Here is a 19,884-nt window from a genome sequence, read left to right on the forward strand (position 1 = left end):
GGTGCCAAATTAATCGACGCCAAAAGAACGTTCGCACGCAAACCTTTTTTCTTCGAATTGATACAAATAGAACACGGTTTACTCAACCTCTTGTATTGCGGAAATATAAACGTTCACTTAAAATCTACTTGCATTGTTCCATTCATAATCATAAACCTTTTTTTTTGTGAGCTCAGATCGTTAGATGAGATTTTAAAAAAGTTAAACAAGTTCACGGAAAATTTTTCGTTCTATTCCGTCAAACGACTGACCAATTCTCTGGAGATAATAACGCGCTGGATCTGGGCAGTTCCTTCATAGATTTGGTAAATTTTGGCATCTCTCATGAGTTTCTCTACTGGATATTCAGAATTGAATCCATTACCACCAAAAATCTAGATGTTGCAAAAAATAAAGTAATGATTCAGTTAAGAAAAACATCTTGACTGCATTGCACAATATCTTACTTGAACAGCGTCAGTAGCACACTTGTTGGCCACATCACCAGCAAGGGCTTTAGCAATGGAAGCATAGTAGGTATTACGTCTACCCTGGTCAATTTCCCATGAAGCCCTCATCCAAGCTAGACGGGATGTTTCAATTCCGATAGCCATATCAGCCAACATGAAAGCCACAGCCTGATGTTTAAAAATGGGGACGCCGAAAGTTTTACGTTCCAGAGAATATTTCAGGGCTTCATCATATGCTCGTTGGGCCAAACCAACGGCACCAGCAGCAACCTAAAAACGATTGATGGAAAGGAAAATTCTTGTTTATTTTGCTTAAGCGATTCCACGAAGAGTATTCTATCGAGTAGTAAAAATGACTGTACCGGAGGGCGGGTCTGGTCGAAGGCGCCCATAGCAATCTTGAAGCCAGCACCCTCACCGAGCAAGACATTCTCTTTTGGCACCAAAACATCTTCGAATGTGATTCCACGAGTGTCGGAAGCTCTTTGACCCATGTTGATTTCCTGATTTTAAAATTTAATGTCAATCCTATATGCTAAAACTATTGTTGTGATAGCTAAATTATACCTTTCGACCAGGAGTGACTCCAGGTGTGTCACGATCGACGATAAAACCAGTCAGCGCCTTATGGGGTGGGGCTTTCGGATCGGGATTCGTACGAGCCAAAACGAAGTACCAATTTGCGTGACCGCCATTGGTAATCCACATTTTCTGTCCATTCAAAACATAGTGGTCGCCTTTCTTCTCAGCTCTGGTTTTGATATTGGCTACATCAGATCCTGCTCCAGGCTCAGTGACACCATAAGCCTTTTGTATGAAAAAAAAAAAAATAAAGCATTCAATAATAGTACTTTTAAAAGAACAAACTGTATTTTAACACTTACACACATGAGTGGTTCTTCTACCATCCTACCCAAGTACTTCTTCTTTTGTTCTTTGTTTCCAGCCAGGATTACTGGAGCTTGCTAATAAATTCAAAATTTATTCATTTTTTAAATAATAATCGTTGGTTAAGATAATGATAAACCAACGTTTAATGTAAAATGTACCATACCCCAAGGCCATTAGCTTCAATTGCAGTTCCAATGCCAGTGCAACCATAAGAAAGTTCTTCAGCAATCAGACATCCCTCAAGATTGCTCAAACCCATGCCACCTAAATAATGACAATACCAATACAAGTTAAATGAGAAAAATATGTTGACTGACAATAGTTTTACCAAATTCAGCCTCAATGTGTCCATTCATCAATCCAAGGCTATGGGCTCTCTTAATAAGTTCCCATGGATACTCTCCAGTTCTATCATGATGAGCTGCTACAGGAATGATTTCTTCCCTGGCGAATTTTCTAGCCAATTCCTGCACTTCTCGTTGTTCGGGTGTCAATTCTAAAAGAACAAATAGAGGTATAAACACAATAGAAACTCTTACAACACTTAAATTTTAAGTTTACCAAAGCAATATCCTGTTGACGGTCCTTGCTTATCCTGTTGAGGTGCAGGAGTTGATGATGAAGTTGGGTTAGTAGTGGAAGCCAAGCTTCGTTTGATCACATGAGCAGAGCGCAAGGCCAGGGGAGTTTTCAAAACCTAAAGATAATAAGGACACAAATGTCAAATAGTGGGGAGCCAATAGAAACCCAACATCCTTGCAATGCAAAAAAAATGGCGTACAAAGTGAAAGTGTACGTGCCGTATGTAGGCCATCTGGATGCTGAACGTTTATGTAGACAAACAAACACCTGATTACAAGACTATCGCATCTTTACCTGGATTAGAGACGTCATGATGTGTGTGGCGGTGATAAGAAACTGATACCAGATAACTGCAGTGACTGGATGGCGTACCTCGGACTCTGCTCAGCAAAGCAAGTTACAACGTAGTTGCCCGACAATATATTCTTATATAATTTGCTTCCTGTTTTGAAGAAGACTGCGTTGCCAATGCTTCATTAAACGAAAGCTCAAACACAAAATTCTATCAATTTAACGTCGTGTTATGTGTAAAGCCACAGCTACTGGAATAGTGTCATATTTAATTCAGATGCGTTCTAAATAAGCGCATTTTGTTCACTCCAGTGAACTCACAGCGTTCGCAAAATTTACCGTTTCAATTCAGATGAATGGCATCCGAGCGAACCCAATGAACTTCATGGCGCTTACTCGCAGAAAACAAAGCACTATATTTCGCTCTCGTTTATAGCATCTAAAATGTTCAAACAAAGCTTGAAAATAATAAGAAAACAAAAATAAAAGAGAAACCTCGCAGTAGAAAACGAGATGCATGTTTTGTCTGCATTCTACTGACGTCGGCGTCGCCTAATCGAATTGCGAGAAGACCGTACCACATTTACAGAAAAAAAAAAGATGGGAGAAACGTTGCGAGACACTGATGCTCTTTGACATTACGCAAAATTTTGACCCTTGGTCTAAACTCCGGCCAAATGATGCACACAACGAGCATGATCTTGTTAGACAGAAATGCAGCGTACGAGTCATCGTACGCTTTCGTTCAACTACATTTCTTCATTGGTTGTCATGTTGACAGTTTTTTGCCAAGACGAAATTTGTTTCATCAATCTGAATCGATAATCAATTCTTCCCTTACTCTATGGTATACTTACTTGTGTTAGCGTATAGTGCACTCTGTCAGTGTAAGGTAAATAGCGGGACAAGCTACGGTGGGCAAAAGGAAGCGGTTTACGGGCTGTGTAAATAGAAGTACGAGAGAGAAAGGCAGATGACAAGAATGCCTTGGAAAAGAGATTAATGCTCTATGCGCGCGCGTGCCTATAGCTTATTTACACGAGCCGTCTTGGCCAAATAGACGCGGGCAAAATGGACGAAAGAGGGTGAGTGTACAGGAATATGGAGCGAGCAAGCCCAGAGAAAAAGCGGAGTGCTCCCGAAAGCAACAGCAATCCAAGCGGCAATTGATCACGCGGAATCGTACGGGAACGAACGAAAATCTATAAAATTGCAAAGAAGGGGGGAAATTAAGTATCCTATAGATGTATTTTTCCATTTTCTTTAGAGATAATACCAAATGTGCCGACGTTGCTGCCGACGTCGCATCACTCGCTTGATGCTGCTACTGATATCGATCTTTTTTTTCCTCTCTGGTCGTTGCGGCGGCTATATCCAATTTATACGGTACACTCCATACAAGTGTGCTCCTCGGATTCTTTCTTTTCGATGATGAATTGCAGATACGTCGTGTAACTTAAGAAGCCTGCAAGAATATGTATGGGTTATTTACACAGTGGTTCACATTATGGAGGAGCGAGGATCGATTCAAGTATGTTTGACTCGATTGTCCATACGCTTGGCTCTCCTTTTTAGCGAGTGTAAAGATAGCTAACCAAGTAAGATGTAATAGAGGAAAGAATTTTGTATCTGAGGTGGTAAGAGTCATACGTAATATTAAGAGATGTAGAGGGACCATCGTCTATTGTGTTCATCACGTTCTACTATAGACGTGACGGCTTCCGTCCATTCTTCTTTTGGTTGTTCCCAGCATACAGAGTTCTCCATTCAGACTTGCCCCACTAAATTTATTTACAAAAAAATAAAATAAATAATAATAATTTTAAAAAATATAACAATTGCAAAGAGAAAAGTAGAAGACTCTTCCGTAAATGCTCATTGTTGTTCAAGAGAAATAATATAGAGGTAAGTAGTGGAAAATGGCTCAATATCTTCTATTACAGTCTTACTTGATAGCTTTAGATATTGCCTAGATAACTGTTATACAAATGCTGCAGTAGTTGCAATTTTGATACAAGAGGAATACTTACAATGGAGACAGTGGGAAACTGCCTTTAGCAGTAACTTTCCGGCCTTTTTTTCCTTTTCTTGATCCAATTCAATCATATGCTGAGATTAGATAAAAACTTGCCAACAAAACCCACAGAGTTTGTACTTAATAGTTTTGCCCAGCCTTTGCTTGTATTCACTTAAGTCATTTTTTATTACGACTTTTAACCTCGTGTACAATGCGGCTATCTATTTTATTTATTAAATAACTGTTGTGAAAGTTTTACTTACAAGAAAAGACGAAGAAGAATCACGTTTTAAAAATATTTCGTCGTCTGCAACGGCTGTCTGCTAGCGTTGCTCTGTGTTACACACGAAGGATTCTATTATGGCTATTTGAAGCCTTGTAGGTGCATCTGTAGTATTGGTTGTCTTGGTTTATCGTCGAACGATTTTTATGCATTTATTTCGTTTGGTTGGGGATTTTTTTTCCTTTTCTTTTTTCCATTCTACTTGTTTTTTAAGAGATGTGGGGCGTGCTGGTTTGGACTTCCCTTGTAATCTTGTATGTGACAGATGCTTGTCAATATTCAAATTTCAGCTTATGATCCATGCAGATGTCATGTGAAAAGAAAAAAAATGGACATAGATTATGCAGAGGGAAATGGAAGCCAAAGGCACTCAACTGTTTTTTTTTTCTACATATGTGGCTGTCATAGAATGAAAAAAAAGGAGAGAATCCCAGTTTCGATTTTATGCGTCTTCCCAATGCGAAGCCACACATTCGTGTCTTTCGAAGGGTACAATTAGGGTACACAATTGCCACTGCAAACTCACAGAAGACTAACTAAAGAACCATTAAACTAAAAAAATGTATTTAAATTTTGTTCTGGCCAGGAAAACAAGGGCGGCCATTGCTTTTTCATGCGAGGATTGGCTTTCGTAAAGGAACGTGGGGATGAGAAAAATCATGACATAAGAAAAAATCCAGCCTCATTTAATGCCAACCGATGCACGCGTCAACCATAATAATCTTCACGAACAAAGAGAGAAAATGAATACGGGTTAAGTCATTCGTGTAAGAAATCGTCCATATTGTATCAGCCAACGGAATCTCAAAAAATCATAATAATAGATGATGGGCGCCAGCAGGCATGTATGAATAATCGGCTCTACGTGCAGCACGCGCCTCCAGCCTTACGTGGAATGGGAACAAAAAAACCTTACGTAAGTAGAAAATGTTTTCCCAGAAATTTAGAAATAATAAAATGCCTAACATTTTATGAACCAACTTTTATTTTCGCAACAGGTAGGACATGTACAGTACATGACACACGCAATATTCAATATCATATGTATAACTGTTATCCATAGTGAGCTCTTCTTTTCGCGTCCATCTTGGGGGATTTTAGCGGGTATACTTAAATTGCCCTTGTTTAAATCAAAGTACCATCGCCCATTGCTGATACAAAAACATAGACAGCAAATAATACAGAGGGAATGTATGGTAGTTCCAATTTTTGATGACCAAACACACGAACAAATGTCCACAACAACAAACATTTCGAATGGAGCAACAGTGTCAGATGCCACCATACAAAACGGCCTGTTTCTATCGTAGTCATCAATGAAATCAAGGTTTTAATCAACTGAAATGTGACTGGAATTATTTAAAAACTTGAAATAAATGAGGGCATCTTTAAGAGGGAAAAAAAATTTGGCTTTTCCATCAGTTATTTATATTTTTGCTTACGTCCAGGCTGCGATTTTATTGATTTCGTTGTCGACCGAGCTACTTCTAGTTACGCAATACGATCCCTATATGACAAGGAGAAATAAAAACAGATATACAGACGAAGAAAGAAGGAAACAATCCGACGATCGAAATGAAATTGCTTTTTTTTATCCAGCCGCCATTTTAGATATGCCTGGAGCAATCCTTTTCGCTTCTCGAAGATGAAAACTAACCAACGCAATAACTTCCACCATTTGTTTGTTTTTCAACAAAAAAACGAAGAACTAGACAGAAACAGATAATCACCACGATCATAAATCATCATCAACGGAAAGAATAGCAATTTCACTCTGTAGTGTTGGCCTACAGAGAGCGTAGGGATCGATGCTAATCATTTCAGCAGACGAAAAAACGAAACAAAACAACAAATGAAAAAAACGAAAAGACAAAAGAGTTGGAATATAAAACGCGGAATAATCCTCTTCTTCTCTTGCCCAGGCACTACCCATTACACCTCTATAAATACGCTTAAATGTTTGGAGAAAACTGCGGACGAGATGGGAACAAGAAAAAAAAAATCAATACTTTTATATACGTGTAAGCATACAGTGAGTGTATGTGGAAAGCTGCAGGGTTGGTTTTTGGGTTATAGAGAAGAAAGGACTGCCTAGAGCAATGATGATGAATTGATTGTTTCTGTCTAGCTCTATTGTTTCTTTTCTTTGACGTTCAAGAATGGCCCAAAATGTTGCATGAATCTTTAATTCATCTTTCTTTTTTTCTACTTAAGTCGAATCAATATGGCGTAGTCTGCCTTTCAGGCTTTTTCACTGCACTTGTTAACGAGATGAGCTATTTAACCGGAATTTGAATTGTCGCTGGATATGATCGTATCTTTTGTTGAAAGAAAAATGGATTTTGGTCTGAATTTTTTTTTTACCTTGTTAGCAGCTGAACTATTGATTTAACCTGAAAAGGCGGTGAATGCCAGATGTTTTCGATAAGAAATAACTGAAAATAGGTAGCAGCTGTTACTCCCATTCTTCCTCCCCATTTCCAAAAAATGATAAGACGTCCAGGACAGCGTTTGACGACGGTTGTGATAATCAGCACGAGCAGGTGGGAACGCAGACATTCAATTGTTTTTTGGCCAATGCGCAACATAGACTAAAAAATATCATTTGAGAAAATCGGGAAATACAAACAAAAAAATTCAATTGACACGTCTACAATAAAAATGGCACAACGCGAAATGGAGGAAACTAAAACATATGAATAGTTACAGTATATAAATGTATATATATATTTATAGAACGATTTTGGTTACGGTTCACAGACGGTGAAGGAATGATCGATAAATCCACGAATTGATATTTATCATTACACGATAATTATTCATCACAAACACTGACATCTATTGATCTATTTTTCTACGTTTTCGACGTCATTTGCAGGGGATCGCGCTGTCCTTTTACTTGGAATAGTTATTACATTTTTTGTTTTTTTCTTTTAGAGATGTGACATACTAATTATTGATGTATATCTACGCAGTTATAGAGCTTACACAGGTATAATGTTGACGTGTGGAATCATACCGTTATATAAGCGTTATTGATTTGTCTCAGACGCAATGACCACAAAATGAAGTTTTGGGGATCAGAAAACCAGAAAAAGAAAATTCTAAACAAAAAAATGATGGACCGCGATTATTTTATATCATACCTTTACAAATATAGCATTATAAACATTTGATTTTACTGGAAGAAAAATACAGATTAAAAAAGAAATTCGACCAAGGTTTTACTCGGGGAGACAGATGACTTACAAACAAGAATCTATCGGACCCATATTATCTAGAAAAATAATAATAATTGTCCTTTTAATTATTAGCCTATATACTTAACTATTAGGCTGCTGTACACGCTGCTACACATTTCGAAGAAAGCTACGATTTTTAGACTGTCCCTGTTTCCCCGGTCTACAATTGTCAAACGACTTGGGCTACTAATTTTGTTAGTATACGCAACACCCATTTGTATATATATATATATATATATAGTACGGTTCTACACACCACAAATATACGTAAATCTGGCTTCTCTCTTTTTTTTTTTTTAAGTTTTATTTGAATGAACCTGAGCAGAATCGTCATCATTTTCGACACTGTCCATTTCTTTTTTTTTTTAATGTCTTCCCTACGACCATTATACAAAATTAAACGTCCCATCTATTAGATTGGGAGGAGCTTTTAATTCAAAATTCGCGCCTTTGTTTCTCCTATCTAAAATAAGCGCGGGTAAATTCAAAAATGAAGAAAAAAAAATACGGAATGAAATCACCGTCTGTAGATGATTTCGTTATTGTGGTGGTGATGGGGATGATGGTTCCTGTTAGCCGATCCGGAAGTGAGCGGTCTCCTCGCGTTGGCGTTATTCCTTTTCGCAGCGCCACAGCAGAGATAGGAGAGACAGAAGATCCTGAGCTTGTGCCGGAAGAGCGGGCTCATGGCGACGTAGATGAACAACTTGAAAAACGAGTTGCAAATGCCGAGCCAGAAGACGGTAAAGTGTAGGAAAGGGATGGAGTCGATGCGGTGCTGGGCCAGGAACTCGTAGAGCGTCAGGCAGATGAACGGGAGCCAGGAGAGCCAGAAAGTCATGACGAGGATGAAGGACATGAGATGCGTCGGATTGGACAAGTTCTCACTCAGCGCCGTGGCGTACTCCTTGTCCTGCTGGAGCAAGGAGCTACGCATCTTCCGCATGGAGCTGAAGATGTAAAAATAGGTGTAGGCGACGGTGGCCAGGGTCGGGCCCAGGACGAGGATGACGAGCGTCACCGAATAAGCGGCCATGCCCGTCCAGTCGAGGTGGCAGACGAAGGCCTCCGGGTCAAAGTACGGTTTGGCGTAGCCGGTGGATCCCTGTAGGAGAGGCGGGCAGCAGGCCAGCATCGACGTCAGCCACGTGAAAATGACCCAGCACTGACACCGCGACGGCGTCTGCACTGTTTCGTAGCGCAACGGCTTACGGATGGCCAAATAACGGTCCACCGATATCCACATGAACGAATAGACGGACACGGCCCACAACGTCGCCTCAACGTAGCCGGCTATGGAGCACAACACGTCACCGAACGGCCAACTATCTGTCAACGCTGGATAAATGGAGAGAGGCACCACCAGAATTCCGGCCAAGAGATCGGCGGCAGCCAAACTGATTAGGTAATAGTTCATCACTTCGCCACCTGTCCAAAAGTAATATGAATAAATTATCAAACGAAATTTTCATTCCTCATCTTCAGTTGCTTTTTATCGACCCGCATTTTTCTTTCTTTTTCTAGAGGATAATTAGAATGGACATTAACAAGCCACGGCAGTCACACAATTGGGCTGTTCTCAAACAAGGGCTAATACGTAACAGTATCACGCAAGATGTGTACAAGGGCGGCGTTGGATTGTTGCGACGTGGGGCTAATCAATTTACTGGTGGCAGCGGACAGCAACCATCATCTAATGAGAGGACCGTATAATTTTCGTCGCAGAGGGCTGCCAACATCAGACGTCGGCAAAAGAACAAGCTGCTTCGCTCTTTCCTTCATAAATAATCGCGTTGTCTGATGTTGGACATAGAAGAGAGAGAGAGAGATACTGTACTAGTTTTTTTGTTTTTTTTCGTCGAGTGCTCCAACTCGTCATGGAAATCGAGTTGGAGACGGTCTCCAAAGACATTCATCTTGTTGTGAATGCTGCCCGATGGGACGACACAATCGGACAAACTGTTGGGCATAGCTAAAAGAAAAAGGGAGATCTTTAACGCTTTGCACTGTCGCAGTCTATATAGTTAAATGTATAACAGTGTTTGCTAATTGAACTTCAGATGAACTTCTAGAGCTGATGATATACTCGGTAATTTGCTTGTCTTGCGTGACTGATGAGCTGTACGGACATTATTGTTTTGAGATGTATTGAGACATAACGGGTCGCCATTTTTATTTGTTGAAGTCCATCCGTCTAAAGACTGGCAGGATTATATTGTTTAAAATTCAGAGTTATTTACGTTTGGGTTTGGCTGCCCTTTTTTGAGCGGGTAGATACTATGTTTAAACGATACGTAAATAAATAGGGAAGTTCGGTTGTTATAAGGGCAGCGCAAAAAGAGTGATGACGGCAAAACGTGTGGCCGACAGCGGAAGAAATGAGGTGCGATTCTTCTCTGTCCGGATGCGGCGAGACGGACGGACATTTTCAACCGTCACTTCGGATCTTTTTTTTTTTACGAGTCTCGCTGGAACAAATTCTGAATAGATGACCAACACATTTGGTATGTCTTCCTCTATAGACACGAGACTATCATTTAGTATAAAGATGAATCGATCTTCGGACAATGGGAAGTTGGAAGAATTGGCTACTAGACAGAGGCTGTTACATTGGATTTCGTTCTGTGAGACGCGTGATTCTTTTGTCCAAAAGCCCCGGAATGTCTGAGAGAGGCCAACCTTAAAGGCAAAAAAAGAGCTCAAATCTAATATTGATTTATATAGACAGAAAAAAAAGATAAAAGATATATATATATACTGTATATTAATGAGAGAAAAGCTGCGGTTTCCTCGATGAAGATATTGCTCTCAAAAAAGAAAAAAATAACAACGTATGTAGCACGAGACGCTCTCCCTTTTTTTCTATTAATACGAGTCTCTCATGTAACACACACACGTCGATAAATATATGGATGCCGTCGATGTATTCCGCCCTTTTTCGGATGTTGCCCGAATTTTGCCGTTTTCGCAGCAAATCGACGACAGATTCCCATCACTTCTCTTGATTTTTCTTATACATACATTTCCCCTATATTTTTTTTTTAGGGAAGTACGAAAAAAAATAACAGGGGGAGGGGGGCAAAGAGAGAGGAACGAATAGATGAAAGGAACCGACGATCCGTTGTGCACGGATCGATCGATATGTTTCCCGGCCCGTGTTTTATAAGCAGGCTGTACATGTACCGTATAAAGGATGACGTGGCTGTCGACACGCCCGCAAAAATGTTCACTAACCTAACCTTTCTTTTTTCTTTTTTCACGTTCAGACATTTTTGCTGCTGTAGCGCCCACCGACTGGGCAAAAAACGAAGTTTATGACGAGCATCTTGCGGAACGATGGCAGATAAAAAGATTTGCGTCGCTTTCAAAATTCCGGCTTTTTTTTTTTTTTTTTTTTTGTTCTTTTGTTTCTCATTCCAACTTGCAATTCGTACTCATTTTATGTAAATAATAGTCGCCCTTTTGTTTGTTTTTCGCAATCGCTGTTTATATATCTATAAGGCCGAGGCACACGAATGATTTAAGTTGTGATTACAGAGCGAAATGCAAGCTATCAAATCAATTGCGTTGGGGAGGAGGGGGAGCTTCCGTGTCGAAAATAGGGTCGCTTTACGTGTATAATAATAAAAAAAAAGAAAGGTATATATAATAATGGGTGTCGTAAATAACGGACCGCATCTCGCACATTCGCGTGACGCCAATGCTACCTACACTAACGTGTGCACGGCCAGAGCTATTCACACTACATAAAATGTGGCGTGAATGCGGCGACTTGCACCTTTTATTGTTAGCCAGTTGGAAATGAAACGTCGCTGCGCAATTGATCCATATCGCAAAGTGCACCTAGTTAACGGATAATGCACATTATAAAATAAAAAACTATTTGAAATGCCCCGCTTCCAAATGGGCGTGGACCGTCAATAGAAAATCGACAATCAATCTGCCCACATGGCAATTGAAAAGACCAGCATTTTTTTTTCTTTCTTTTTTTTTATTGAACGCTATAAAGACCCCCCCCCCCCCCAGAGCTCGTTTTCTTTCAATTTTCTTCTTGTAGACAGACTGGTTCTATAGATTTCGCAATTTTCTTCGTTTTATCTGGGGATAGTAACGGATACGAGGTCATTGGCCAATACAAACACGTACTGCAATATTACTGATATATATATATACGAACAGTGCAAACATGTCGGTATACAGAGGACGTGAGTGTAAACGGACGTCTATTTAATTGCGCGTATAGAAAAAAGAAAAAAAAAAGGGGGGAGAAAGAAAGATTCGTGTCGGTTATCGATCGTCGTGACCCATTTGCCAACAACAACGTCCATCTTCTTGTACGTCGGCGTCTATAAGGTAATGCATATCACAGATAAACGTAATAATCATGTGCTCTTTGATGAATCTTACGGTCGATATGGCGAGAGAGGAAGACTCTTTTGATTGTGAGTTTTATCTTTGCCTATTTTCTTGAAGGGAGCATAACCGAACATGGTTTTTTTTAACGAACGTCTTATGAATGTGAAACTTCAGACAATAAATCTGAGAAAAGAAAAAGGGAATTTTCGCATGGAAAAAGCTCTTAAACGATCTAATTGAAGAGCTACATCGATTTCGATATGATCAATGATCTTTAAAAGACAAATAATTCAAGAAAAAAAAAAGAACATTGATTTTCTTGTGTTCCAAATGCTAAATGATGGCTCTCTAATTCCGATTTCTTAAAAAGAAAAATAGAATCTGTTGGAAGAAGAAGAACTGAATCGACGACGCGTGAATATTTCTCTTCTTTTGTTAAAGTTATTTTAAGAAGAAAAAAAAAACGGCTGGTTGTGAACGATGAACGCCAGACGGTCCATTCGAGTGTAATTAGCCAAGCTCTAATTGAATCCAACCACTATACACACACCATCAGCATCAGCAGGCTTCTTTTTTCATGGCTATTGTGTTGACGGCCTATAACCAGTTCCTGTGGACATTCATTCCCTTATCACACACCAGAGTACATAACCTTTAAACTTCCCCTTATTTTGAACATTCCCCATTCCAATCGTATCGAAACACCTTACCCAACAGACTGAAATCATTCAAACATTTGGACGCCTTCCCACCTTTTAATTTTAAACACTTGATCGACAGCTTATCGCCTTATTGCCATCCCCTTAGCATAAAAGAAGAGAACTGCATTTCTTTTTTCAAATGATTGCAAGTCTTGCACACAGTGCAATAAATGAGCCAGTAGAATTTCACTGCGAAGGAGAATAAAATAAAACACGTAAAAAAAAATAGACGGCTGTTTTTTTGCTGGAAAACAACGGAACACAAGAGCGCAAAAAAGGAAACAGGAGGAAAAAAAATGAGAAGGTTTGAATTAGAGTTTGGGGTCGATGTGTGTATACAGGGCAAATCATCATGGGCGTTCACGCTCGAGTGAACCGAAGACGACAGTTGCGCGCTCCGATGGAAATTTCCCCCCTCCCTTTTCTTTTTTTTTTTTTTTGGTACTTCCCAATCTAATAGGATATCCTTCTCTCCTTTTGCCATTCTCAATTCGTTCTTCTAACAACATTTTCCAGCAGCGTCTCTTCTCGTCCGTGTTAGATGAAACGAGATCGAAGACATCATCTGTGTGTATGTGTGTAAAGGCCTTCAATCCAGAACGGAGCGTGCACTCGTTGCTGAAGGCTCTGTGTTTGTACCGTCTCTTGCGTGAATATGGGTGTGGCTCGACAGACGTAAAAAAACATTTTCGCGTCGAACACTATGTTTTGTTTAAAATGTCGATTAAGGTTTAATTTGATTTTTGAAAGAATGGTTTTTTTTTTGAGGTTGCGCAAATCAGCGGAAAAGAAAAAATTAGATAATAAAACGGCCAAAGATTGTGGTTATTATTGTAAAAGGACATTGTCCACGTCTCGTCTTTTTTGATGATTGGCTCTTGTTCCGAGATTACACCGGATACTTTTCCACCAGCGTAGATATCACCATCCGACGTAACGCAAAACTTTGCTTCCCTCCCCCCCCCCCCATCCCACTGTTATTTCTTTTGATCGATTTCCGCGTGTACCACGTCTATACATCCGTCTTCCTAAATCCCTTGGCCGCATACGCTGCAAATCATTTCTACCAGAATCTATTTAGAGCCGATAGGGTATTACATCATGTTTTCGAAAACTGTTCAATCCGAAAGGACCCACCTTTTTTTTGTTTCAATTTCATCCGTAGTCCATTGATTGCTTGCCCATACAATGTTCCCTTGTTTATATACGTTCTATATTACGTCCGTCTTTTACGAGATTGTCTAACAGTTCTCGTATAAAAGGAACAACAAAAAAAAAAATGCGATGGCAGTGGTTCTCATCACACGAAAAGCACATAAATTAGCTATCGAAAATAGAGAGATAGATATATAGTCTACGTGCGCAGTGCGTCCAACATAAAAGCCGAGATCGGCCATTCAGCAAAAGCTTTGCAAAAGTCTGGTAAATACATCGGGGCTATATAAATGACGGCTGTATCAAACCCCGCATTTATTTGCGAGTAGATATAGAAATGAGGGAGGCGGGATAGATGTGCACACACAGCAAAGAGAATATGAAAGGAAATCTATTGCATGCACGTAGATATCTTTTTAAAAATGGGCTTGCCTTTCTGCGTAAACATAAATAGAAGTATTTTTTTCCCGCTAATGTACACAGACACACACACAAAAAAAAAAGGCAGGAAGAATTAATTATTCTTCTTCGTCCGTTTTGTTTGGCTTTCTCACGAGGGACATTGCAAGGGATCCTTGTTACAACCGTGTTTGTGTTCCATTATTTCTAGGAAAAAGACCAGCCTGAATAGATATGTTTCAAAAGGTCCCTAGGCCTCTAGTCAAAGCAAAATGATGGGAGCACACATTTTTAGAACTATTTGCGGGAGCATCGATCTTTTAATGCGTACGATTAGAGAGCCATTCATCCTGTAAAATATTATTGAACGTTCGTACCGATAGAGAATGTGAGCGGAGGGTCTTATGCAACCTAGTGACTCGTGTTTCTCGGATGATGGATGTCGTGGAAAGAGACGCAAGATGATCAGCAAAGATCGGAAGAATGCGAGTGTACATTTCAAACTCGGTTGATAAACGCTAATTATCTTTGAAGTAAATCGCCCACAAGAAAATCTAAAGAAAATTGAAAAAAACAAAAACAAAAAAACAAACTGACCTGATCCTGTGGCGAGTGTGGCGATGATGAGGAGATTGGAGCAGATGATGACCACGTCCAGGATGAGGATGATGGCCGCCTGAGTCAAGTTCTCGGCACTGAGGATGACGTCGCCGGCCGGAGGGCCACCGATCGACGACTGATGAGCCGCTGCCGACACGGCGGCCGTCAACGACGGAGACGATGCCGCTGCAGAATCTGCAACCGATGATTGCCATCGTTCGACAACGCCCAGGGAGATGAGCATTTTCTAGAAACGGCACCAGCAGCACGACGTCTGACGTTGCGCCTCCGGTCCTCTGCTGGATGTCGCCGCTGGCGGTGGCTGCTGCAACACGTCGCCGGTGCACGCCCCCTCCTCGCTCGATGCACAGCAGATGGCGCTCCACCGTGACGTCCAACTACGTCGACTAGTCAGTTGCAGCCGCCAATGAGCAATTGTCTGGTTCCCGAACCACCACCGGCAGGAACAACAACCAAGCCCCCCACACCCATCACGAAAAATTTTTAAGAGTCACGCGCAACGGGGCCAGTCACGCACACGACCATCGTTTCACAGTTGTTTGTTTTGTTTTTTTTCCGGGTAATAACAATAATAATAGAGAAAAAGAACGATGACAATAAGACATGAGAAATGTGTTAGACATGACGTATATATATAGAAGGAGAGGGGGCCAAAAAAAAACAAAAAACAAAACAAAAGGTTAGAAACATATAGACGGGGCCAATCAATAATAGGAAACGTGTAATCGACAAGACACGCGTCATCTGTTGGTAAACTGGCAGATAGAAAAAGAAAGAAAGAAATAATAAGAACTAAAGGGAGGAAAAGGTAAGGCACTGATCGATCGACCTGTTATATCGATTGAAGCGTCAAAACTGTTCGCACACTGTTTTTTTCCCTATGACAGGTCATTTGCAACTGATCGCTTTATTTTGTCGTCCCATGTTTGAGGCGAACAAAAGAAAAATCACCTCGGGATATTTAGCGACGCGAGGTTGTCGCGAAGCGGAATAAACAGGATCGGCCAAAAACATCGCCATGGCTTCGTTAATCGATACCAATTAGCGATGGTATCTATGTCTCCAGTAAGAGGTTTCCTTTTTTTCTATATATATATATAAAAATCACTGACGGAATGTGTAAAACTGATTTTGCGAAGAGCCGCCAGCGAATGATGTAACTGTTACGTGATTCTCTCGCTTGGCCGTCATTGCGCAAGCGCGTCGTCTGCTGATCGTGTCAAGCAAATTTGTGTGTCCTCCCTTTTCCTTCTTTTTTTTTTTTATTTTTTAAATAAAAATAAAAATAAAAAAGGTTCTTGGCTTTCTTGGCACGAAATCTACTAGCTCAACAGCGTCCGGATGAGGGAAACTAAGGCTCCGCTAGTGTGATGGTCTTATTGGTAGGTCCACACGCCGCCCATCCGTTACGCATCGGCTGTGTCAACATAGACGACAACTCAAAAAATGTTTTTTATCGTTGCACTTGAAAGGGGAATTCAATTCTGTTTTTTGGGATCTTTGAAATGAAAATTTTAAAAGAGCCCCTGTGCGAATTAAAGGTAGCCCCGAAAAAAAAGTCTTTTGTTTTGACGCGTTTTCACAATTCGATTAGAACAAATAAACCGAATGGTATTTCAAGCCGAGGGTCAACACCTCCCCCCCCCCCTTACTGTCTCCTACACTCAAATGGATTTCACTTTTCGTCAGCGCCGAATAAAGAAGAAAAAAAAACAGAAATGCCCCTTTAAGGTTTTCTTTCTTTTTGGTCTCCTATCCTTTTGTGTTCGCCATAATTTCTTAAGTTCTTTAAAAAAAACACATTTAAGTTGATCGACGTTTTGAAGGCTATCGTTTTTTTTTTCTCAGAAGGTCGGTCAGTGCGCGAAAAATGAACTAAAAAACTAAACACTTGTGAGAGAGGAAAAAAAAAAAAAAGAAAAGAAAATGATTCAACAGCGCAATTTTCTTTTGCTCGTTGAACGAAGAGGTTGGGTTTAAAAGAAAAGCGGAATCGGTTCTCGACGTCAACGTCGTCGCCGACGATTTAGTCGATTGATTTCCCCTTCCCTCCGCACATTTCCAACGGTTCTCCGCCCGTCCTTTTGCCGGCTGCCTCCCGCCATTTCCCGCTTTTCATCCGCTCTTCTCCTGTCTCTCAGCGTTCCGTCGAGTTGACACAATCGATGAGCCGTGAAAAGAGTGTGGGGAGTACAGCAGCAGCAAAAGGATGGGGGATCGGGGGGTAAGGTTTGAAGAGAGAGAGTGGAGAGAGAGAGAGAGAAAGAGAGAGAGAGAGAGAGAGAGGTTGGCGGGAGCGCCTTACAACTCCTCCGGCACACGGCGGGAGCTTTACTACCAATACACGCAACCAATGGGGTACCACCCCTCCCGCGGCAGCTCCTCCCCATTAGTTTCTGCACATACTCTTTTTTTTTTTTTTTTTTTTTGCTGTGTACCTTTCCCCATTCTTTTTCTATTTCTTTTTTTTTTTTTTCTTTTTCGGTGAAAGGCCAAAGTCACATCCCGATGGCGTTTCAAAACAGAACACATACACAGGGAGAGAGAGAGAAAGAGAAAAGGGCGGACCCCCGTCCCGTTTTTTGTGTTTCTTTTGATGGCGATAAAGCGCCAAGTGTGTAAACTATCAATTTTCTATCCGATACTTAGCGAAATTGCAATTTATGCGAGTTATTTTTTGTGCGAATTATTTTTGAAAACATGAAATGATTTTTTTGAGTTGCTCTAGTAATGGCGTGTACATTAATACTCAAACACCCGTCATTTTTAGATTTCAAACGAAGGAGGGCGCTTAAATTTGAATTTCAAAGGTAAAAATGAACTGAAATACGAATGATAATAAGTTTGATGAATCTACCTGGTTCATGATGGCGGGATTCAAGTCCCGCTGCTATTCCTCCGACTCCAGTCCCCACCTTTTGTAGCATTCACTTTGATTTTAAGCGTTTTCTATTAGACACAGGCACACGCACGAACGGCGCACAAGGATTTAAAAATTTAAAAAAATAATTGGGTTTTAACAATCCCGATTGTAGACACACAACACCGATTTACACTATCCAATTGGGAGGACGTGTGTGTGTGTGTGTGTTTTTTTGTTTTAAAAGAGAGAAAGAGACAACACGAACGGAACGGTGTGGTTCCTGCTGCTCCCGCTGGCTGTCTGGAGGTTGGCCCGTGAAAGCGCACCAGGGTATATCGGTCCTTTTCACATACATACTATTGCAAACAGCTAAAGAAGAGAGGAGTACAGCACGCGACTCGGCCATATGTTGCATCCAATGTGTGTGTGTGTGGGGGGGGGGGATAGATTCGATCCGTCTCGCCATCCCTCCTTTAACATTTCTACAATAAAATAAGAATTGTTCAATTTGTCGTTTCTAATTTCGTTCGATGAACAATGACGTGTAAAATTATAGATTTTAAAATTTTGATTGGCTGGAAATCAAAAACAATTTTTGATCGTATTTGAATTATTGCGAAAACAAAAGGGAAGGAGGAATTACTGAAATTTTTAAAGGGGACATTCGGGTACGTGTGCGTGAAGCCCGCTAACAAAAAATAGGCGTCCGTTTCGGCTCAAGGTGTGCTTTGTTTGCGCATCCCGCCGACCTGTATGAACTGAACGCGTGCGTGCATTATTATCTCGAAAAAGAAAAAAAAAGGAGAGAACTTTGCTTTCACGCACTTGATAAAAAGGTGTCCGTCACGCCGACATTCAAAGGCAAACTTATCGAAGGATATCTTTGTTTCTTTGTGCGTTCAATTTGACACGCCCCACCTTCTAAAACATACATTTTTGGGGGGGAAAGAGGGGGGGGATTTATTGTTATATATAATAGAAAGGTAATAAAAATCAATTGCCTTCCTTTTTTTTTTCTTTAGGTATATCGGTGGGGGACAGTGATGGAATGATGGAGAATAGCTAACGTCCAGCTTTTTTTGTGCCGGTGTCGTTGAAACCCTGTTAGTGAACTGGAACTTAAAAAAAAAAAATAAGCCATTGACTTTCGAGGATGGAAAAAGGACGAGTCAGCGCAACACTGGCCCAGGCAAAAAAGGGAGGAGACGGACCAACATTTGCCCTGCCTCTCTTTTCGTCAGCGCAGAGCCACATACACATCGTGTATGTGAAGTTTCTCTGGCAAGACGAGTAGCGAGAAGCCTTGGAGAAAGAGAGAAAACGAACGGATAACGAAGAAGAGGAAGAAGAAGAAGAAGAAGAAGGGAACATTTTGCGCCTTTGCAGCAAGTATTGAACGTGCACGCTCCCGTAGACGGGAGCGCGCACACACACACACCGTCTTTTCTATTCGTTTCTCTTGTGTGTTTGCCCCCTCTTTTTTTTTTTTTTTGACACAGCCAGTGGTGCTGTACACGAAACAGGCTGGACTGTTTGGTACCATTATTTTGACATATATCTGCTTGAAATATCTGTTGGGGGGGGGGGGGGGGAGACAGCCTGTCTTCAAAAAAAAGGGATGGAAGACGTGGCCGAACGAAATAAAACTCGTTTCGTAATTGGTCAGGAAAAGAGTGCGCTTTATATCTACGTTGAATCCAGGCACACAACAATTACAGCGAATAATAAATGAACGATTGTTTTGAGATGCAGCATTTTCCGGTTCAATTTGCATAAACGTAGAGGAAATGATTCATTTGGAATGGAAAACAAAATAAATTACCTAGGCACTGTTGCAGCCCCGTACAAATCTTTAAAGAGGTAGGTATGTACAGCCAAGGTATCAGATACTCTTACTGGGGCAAGGGGGGGGGGTGGGTGGGGGTGGTGGATGAAAGTAAGCGGAGGAAAAAGAGGAAGGAAGAAATGAAAAATGGTATATAGAGGGGGGAGAAGCTGTGCATCGTGACGATCGATCGGGACGACTTTGCTCTG

The 19,884-nt window shown here is 40.8% G+C and overlaps 3 protein-coding genes and 1 long non-coding RNA gene across 4 annotated transcripts in view; 1 reads left to right on the top strand and 3 right to left on the bottom strand.

Annotated features, from left to right (window-relative positions):
• The window catches only part of LOC130700743 (chitin deacetylase 8-like), a 71,700-nt gene that overhangs the window by 45,089 nt on the left and 6,727 nt on the right, over positions 1 to 19,884 (top strand). The gene's annotated exons all lie outside the window — the stretch shown is intronic.
• Positions 78 to 2,372, bottom strand: LOC130700740 (medium-chain specific acyl-CoA dehydrogenase, mitochondrial-like). Its single transcript, XM_057522720.2, has 9 exons — positions 2,217 to 2,372; positions 1,902 to 2,037; positions 1,669 to 1,836; positions 1,504 to 1,604; positions 1,334 to 1,414; positions 1,017 to 1,256; positions 812 to 952; positions 447 to 719; positions 78 to 374 (listed from the first exon to the last, which is right to left on the bottom strand). Exons 1-9 carry the CDS (start codon positions 2,232 to 2,234, stop codon positions 231 to 233), a joined length of 1,302 nt encoding a protein of 433 aa, XP_057378703.1. The 5' UTR covers positions 2,235 to 2,372; the 3' UTR covers positions 78 to 230.
• LOC132088313 (uncharacterized) lies at positions 3,055 to 4,508 on the bottom strand. Its single transcript, XR_009421795.1, has 4 exons — positions 4,244 to 4,508; positions 3,864 to 3,994; positions 3,490 to 3,678; positions 3,055 to 3,415 (listed from the first exon to the last, which is right to left on the bottom strand). It is a non-coding gene; the product is annotated as an uncharacterized LOC132088313 (long non-coding RNA).
• Positions 5,495 to 18,111, bottom strand: LOC130700742 (G-protein coupled receptor 52-like). The gene is made up of 3 exons (XM_057522724.2): positions 17,845 to 18,111; positions 14,964 to 15,405; positions 5,495 to 9,183 (listed from the first exon to the last, which is right to left on the bottom strand). The coding sequence occupies exons 2-3, from the start codon at positions 15,208 to 15,210 to the stop codon at positions 8,273 to 8,275; spliced, it is 1,158 nt and encodes a 385-aa protein (XP_057378707.1). The 5' UTR covers positions 15,211 to 15,405; positions 17,845 to 18,111; the 3' UTR covers positions 5,495 to 8,272.

Source organism: Daphnia carinata, chromosome 9 (genome assembly GCF_022539665.2).
Source record: "Daphnia carinata strain CSIRO-1 chromosome 9, CSIRO_AGI_Dcar_HiC_V3, whole genome shotgun sequence".
NCBI lineage: Eukaryota > Metazoa > Arthropoda > Branchiopoda > Diplostraca > Daphniidae > Daphnia > Daphnia carinata.